This window comes from Corvus brachyrhynchos, unplaced genomic scaffold (assembly GCF_000691975.1).
Source record: "Corvus brachyrhynchos isolate BGI_N302 unplaced genomic scaffold, ASM69197v1 scaffold309, whole genome shotgun sequence".
In the NCBI taxonomy this organism is placed as follows: domain Eukaryota; kingdom Metazoa; phylum Chordata; class Aves; order Passeriformes; family Corvidae; genus Corvus; species Corvus brachyrhynchos.
In genome coordinates this window covers 1,098,772-1,104,492 of record NW_008240227.1, presented here as the reverse complement: position 1 = coordinate 1,104,492, position 5,721 = coordinate 1,098,772, and the positions used below count along the sequence as shown (strand labels likewise).

The following is a 5,721-nucleotide window of genomic DNA, read 5'->3' as shown; positions in this document are numbered from 1 at the left end:
CAGAGTGTCCAGGAGAGTGAGATGTCCTCACTTTGGATGCCTCAGAGTAAAGCCCACATCAATCCCATTAGAAAGCCAAACCCACCCAAAAGCAATAGGTAAGAGGTGCTGTACATCCACACCAGCACAGACAGAATTAAAACTCATTCGTGTATCAGGTGCAGGAGTCACTTCCATTAAGCCCTGTGAAGCACTGAAATATTTCACCGATATAATCAGAACATCCAGGAGCAAATCTATAGCACTGCTGCTGCAGCCCAGGAGTCGTAAAGGGAGTCCTGATGGATCCACAGGTCAAAATTTGATTTATTTATTCTCTCCCACATGTATAACTTGGCATGATGACATATTTGCTGCCCTCTTAAGCCTTGTAAGGATGTGGGATCCAATTCACTGATTTTAGAAAAATATTATAAAAATAAGGAAGGAAATGGCTTAAGTCTATTTCAATCTACTTGCCCCAGTCAGCAGCTGTGGAATTGGCTGGACAAATCCTTCATACAAGGAAGAAAAAAGCCAGAGATTTCTGAAAAGGCCATTAGAGACCATGCAGGGGACAAATTGATCCCTCTTTGGGTCACAGCCAGATGCATTATTACACCAGAGACCCCTTTGGCCTTACAGAGAGCCAGGAAAAGGAGAACAGCTCCATGGGTGACTTGTGACCATGAACTGCTCTGGTAGCTCAGGTGCCTGGAAACCAAAAAAGCAGCAAATTGCTTTTGTCCTTGATATATACTGAGAAAGCTATTTTTCATTATCCACTACAGCAATTTTCCCAGTTTTTGCATAACTTGAATCACCAACAGCAAAGGGAAAAAAATCTCTGAAAAAATAGATCAACACAGAGTACAAACAGTATGTGCATTTTGCAAGTGCCCTCTATTTTTTAAATTCCAGTATTTACCTGTTTCAGGCATGAAGTTGTTAGCACATTCCCCACCTCCTACTGGAAATTACCCACTGGAAAATAAAATTTTATTCCTTGTATATATTTATTTTTTTAAGATAATCCATTAGATCTTTTAGGTGAGAAAAAACTATCTCTGCCACTGATATTCAACTTGTCTTTTAATGTCAAGCTTTTAATTAGCTGGAATGAATACTGCTTGTTTCCTTCGTGGTGTGAAAATTTAGTTTCCACCCAAATTTCACACTTAACTTTTTACAAAACAAACCTTCAAATGTGTAAGTATTGTTAGGAAAACACTTAAAAATACTCAATCTAGAATGCTCTCCCTGACTTATCTCAAGAGATTCACCACAATCTAGTTGAAATCTGAAAAAATTCAAGCAGCTCTTCTTTCCTCTTTGAAAGCCATTTCCTTATATTTCTACAAACTTAGATCTGGGATGGGTTTCCAGGCAGTTTTTGCTGAGGACAGGCCCAACCTTTCCCCTCGCCTGTGCATTTTTCTTATGCCTGGCAAGGCAGCCTCACTGCTGGGAGAGCAAGCTTTGATTAGGAAACAGATGTCCAGCTTAAATTAACACAGGGCAATTAGGATCCTTCCCGTGCCTCATAAGGCTCCCGAAATGGCCCAAGAGATGCAGATTTCCCTGCCCATCTGCGGGAGCACATGACTGGAAAGTGACAGCAGTCTCCGAGTAGCCAGGGAGACTGGAGGCTCTTCATTCATCAGCTCTCCCCCTGGGCTCCTCCCTGGGGCAGACCAGGTCTGCATGGAGAGCCCAGAACGGATTCCTTCCAGGAACAACAACTCTGGGGCTTGAAGAGATTATTTCTAAATCTGAAAAGCTTCCAAATCACTCAGCCCTGGCTTCTGTGTGCGCAAATGCCCTGCCGGCCTGCAAATTCAGAGCTAGAGGAATTTATTGAGTTGAAAATGCCTTTTACACACCTTTTGCTGTCTCTTCACATCTATGCTGATATCTCTGGTGCCTTCTGGAACTGGACTCTGCCCTAGTCAAAAGACAGGACATCAGTCTGTGGTTCCCTCTCATGCCCCTCTGCAGCCCTACCACTGAGCGATGCGGCTGCCGGATTTCACGGCATGCTTTATTCATCGTGCCGTGCCTGTGGCATGTGGCAAGCGCCGGGCTTTGGTGCGGAAGGCAGCAGCGGTGCCACACGGGGGTGCTCGGCAGGCGCGGTGTGGGCGATGCTGCGGCGCGGGATGGGGCGCCGAGGACGGAGCGGGGCCGCATTCAGCGCTCAGGGACGAGCGGGTTTCGCTCCACCCTTCAGGCTACTGCTCCAAAACCCCAATTCCCCCCGGCCGCCGGCGTTTCATTCGTATCTACTAGCAAGGTGCAAGGAGAGAGGCTGTTAACATTCACGGTCACAAATACAGTGCGACTGAAAAAGGGTGCACAGAAGGAATGGTGCAATTCCTTGCTTCATGGACCGTTTTATTGCATTTCCTGATGGTAACAGATTGATGCTATTGTGCTTGTTAGCATGGTCAGCTTTTATTACGAGGCTGTTAAGGGTTTTTATCTCTATGTGGATCTTCGAGGTTCTGAGGGAAAGTTTTTTTCCCCGGATTCACAACACACCCTTAGAAGGCAATACTAAGAAAGTGTCTTGTTTCTGCCCCACAGCACACTGAAGGCAGCATTCGAGATGCTCAAGCAACGTAAGTATTTCCCTGTTCCCTTCTGACCTAGGAAACACAGGCACCCAATGTGTTCATCCTGTTCCCCCCTCTATTCCCAGCTTTTTTATCCCAGTCTGTAGTGTAAAGAGTGGAGGAAAAGGGTGCCTGCTGGGCACTCAATCCACTTTCTGGTGGTGAAGCAAATGGCTTGTTCTTCAAGTAAATTTATCTGGATCAAGTCACAAGATATGAGCTCTGTTCCCTCTTCTGCAAACCACTGACACCAAACCAACTTTCTAAACATGCCCCAGGCTTGAGAAGACCCTTTCACACACACAAAATGCAGCACCATCAGAGGCAATAGGATACCGTACCTGGTCACTGGCACCTGCTGTTTACATCAAAACTCCCTCTTGAAAAGCAGCTGCTGGACTGGGGTATTTTTAGGGCCTGGGTGTGGGAGCTCAACATTTCTGGAAAATGCAGGGTTCCATTTCAGAGGCACCAAAGCTGACAAATGCAGAGAAGTTCCCAGCCATTTCAAACAGCACCAGCCAGGTGCTCTGAAATTCAATCCATCTTGGCTGACCCTTGGAAATTCTCAGCATGCAACCTCATCTAATGACTGGCCACTACTGGCAGCAGCTGCCAAGAGCAGTGACAGCCCAGCAGCACAGCCACGGCAAAGCAGACACAGGGATGATGGAAGTGAGATCTCCTTCCTTCCCTCTGCACCACAACTTCTGACCTTCAGCGCCAAAGGAAGGGGGACAGATGGGGTAAATGGGACCATGAAGAAACACAGTCACTCTGCTCTTGAACCCTCAGCAATGTCAGTGCACGCAGAAACAAAAGGGAAACCTTTTTAAAGGCTGCCCTGCTTGCGAACTCATAGGGCAGCCACATCACAGAAACATCTCCTAAAAAATGTGACTTTATCTTTAAAGACCTTTCCACTGACTGAATATGAATTCTGATTTGTTTTAGAAATTGAAAGTGTTGGAAACTCTCATATCCAGCTGTCAGTAATGCTGAAGGAAGAATTGAAAGGAATAGAGGAGTTCCGAGAAAGGCAGAAGGAGCAAAGAAAAAAGGTGAGAAACTAGAGAAATGTTGAAACAGATTGGGTCAATGGTCCGTGCTGAGGACCTTTCTCCAGCTATAGGGGGGGAATTCTGCAAAAGATGATAAAGCTTTTCCAGCATGCCCTGTTCCCTCTATAGACGAGACTGTGGAACAAAAATCTCTTTCTGATCCCAGCTGGAAACAAAGTAGTGCTCTGAACTCAGGAACCAGAGGTTTTAGTCCCTTTTATTCTCTCTGGTGTAACTGCAGATACTGTTATTATTATTTCTGTAAGAACTTAATCCTTCCTTTTCTCTTTTTTATACCCTTGCCAATGGGTTTCTTTGATACAACCCTGCACAATCTACAACATGCGTTAAACAAAGGCGTAACACAAATGTTTAAAAACATGAAAGCAAATTAATATCATGCTGAATGCAACACCAATATATACTGAATAACAAATACATGGAATAAGTAGCATCTAGTTGATGTTGTATAATAAAAATTTGAGTATATTTAAGGCAATTTCACGCCCTGTGACCTTATCAAGCCCTAAGTCTCTTGAAAAATAGCTCTCAATAGAGACAACAGTGGCCACTCTCACACCTTCTCTGGCTCCGTGGAGTTGAAGACAAAGACAGGACAGCCCCTTAATTCTGACAGCACTGAGTGATGGAGGAGTAAAATAAATATTCATTTCTTTGCTAATTTTAAACAGATGAAAGTGCATATAACCAGTATCTGGTGCCACAAAAATTTTGTGTCTACAAGCCCCTGACACACAGGAACTTGGAATAGCAAAGAATTCTGAATATGAAAGTGAGTAAAACCAGTGCTGCTATTGAGATTTGAGGTTGGCAGTGATCTGATGAAGCAAATAAGGCATTAAAAGACAGACAGTGGGCACCAGGTTCATTTGTGTTTGTACCCCATTCCCTTTGCCACTGGAATGTGCAGAGAGGCTCTCTCCTGTTGAGAACAGTAAGCCTATAATTCAACTGGGAACAGTTTGAGGGGCCTGGAAAAAAAAAAAAAGTAAAAACTCCTTTGGAATCTTAGATAAGATTTTTTCTCTGTGTAGCGTGTGGCTGTGAGGAAGCCAACATCAGACATACTGGATGGTGTCAGCAGTTTTGGTAACCTCCCAAAATGCTGTGATTTGTGTTGTATTGTAGCTGCTCTCAAGACTGTGCTCAATGTGAAACAAGCATCTGGGTAGCCCTGGAGAGAGTTTTGTTTGAGCAGAATGTAAAGATTAAAGGAACTAAAGTCCGCCTGAAGAAACCCATCCCCTGCCAGTAGGAGCATATCTTATTGTCATATACAGATGGCCATACCACAACTAAAGCCATAAAAGAGAACCCAGCACTGTCCTTCCAACACTGCCCAGATGACTCCAGCATGGAAATCAAATCACAGTGAGCATAAAGTTGCCAGAAGCAGTGCAATATAAAAGAGACAGGAATTGTTTGTATTGAAAATGGAAAACTACCTGTGCTCATGTGGGTGAGACAGTGGTTTGGCCTGCAGAGATGTGGGACCAAGCTCTGGCACCAGCAAAGGAACCCTGCTGGCAGAGCCCGCAGCACTGTGACTGGGTGTTGCACTAGTTCATCTCCTTAAGACAAAAAAAGGGAGGAAGAAAATGAAGATCTATGTCCTCTCTGCTATTAATGGAAACCACCGAAGCAGAATTATCTGGGATTTTTTTTTTACCTGGCACTTTGATGCTCTCTGTATCACTCAGAAACCTGTCATTTATAAAAGCAGAGTGAAGTAATTTTCCCCACAGGCAGGTGGCCTATAGAAAGGCCCTGACTATGGCTCTCCGACTCTGGCTGCTGGAAAGGGGAGGAAGAAGTCCAAAGCAAGAAACTTGTGTGGTGACTTGTGTGTGTTTCTTACAGTATGAGTCTGCAATGGAGCGTATGCAAAAGAGCAAACTGTCCCATTATAAGAAAACAATGGAGGTAAGCAAGGAGGGCTTGGGCAGGTCTCCTGATACAAACTGGCTCCACTAAAATCTGTATTACACGTACCTCTATTTAAAGAAAGGTCAAAGCTGTGTGAGTGTGGAAGAGTGTGTGTGAGA

At 44.5% G+C, this 5,721-nt stretch overlaps 1 protein-coding gene across 1 annotated transcript in view; it reads left to right on the top strand.

The window, feature by feature from the left end:
- The window catches only part of PSTPIP1 (proline-serine-threonine phosphatase interacting protein 1), a 52,528-nt gene that overhangs the window by 28,820 nt on the left and 17,987 nt on the right, over positions 1–5,721 (top strand). Inside the window, exons 4-6 of the mRNA XM_008641951.2 lie at positions 2,566–2,600; positions 3,549–3,655; positions 5,537–5,599. Of these exons, the coding sequence (XP_008640173.2) occupies positions 2,566–2,600; positions 3,549–3,655; positions 5,537–5,599 (205 nt within the window). The remainder of the gene's footprint in view (positions 1–2,565; positions 2,601–3,548; positions 3,656–5,536; positions 5,600–5,721) is intronic.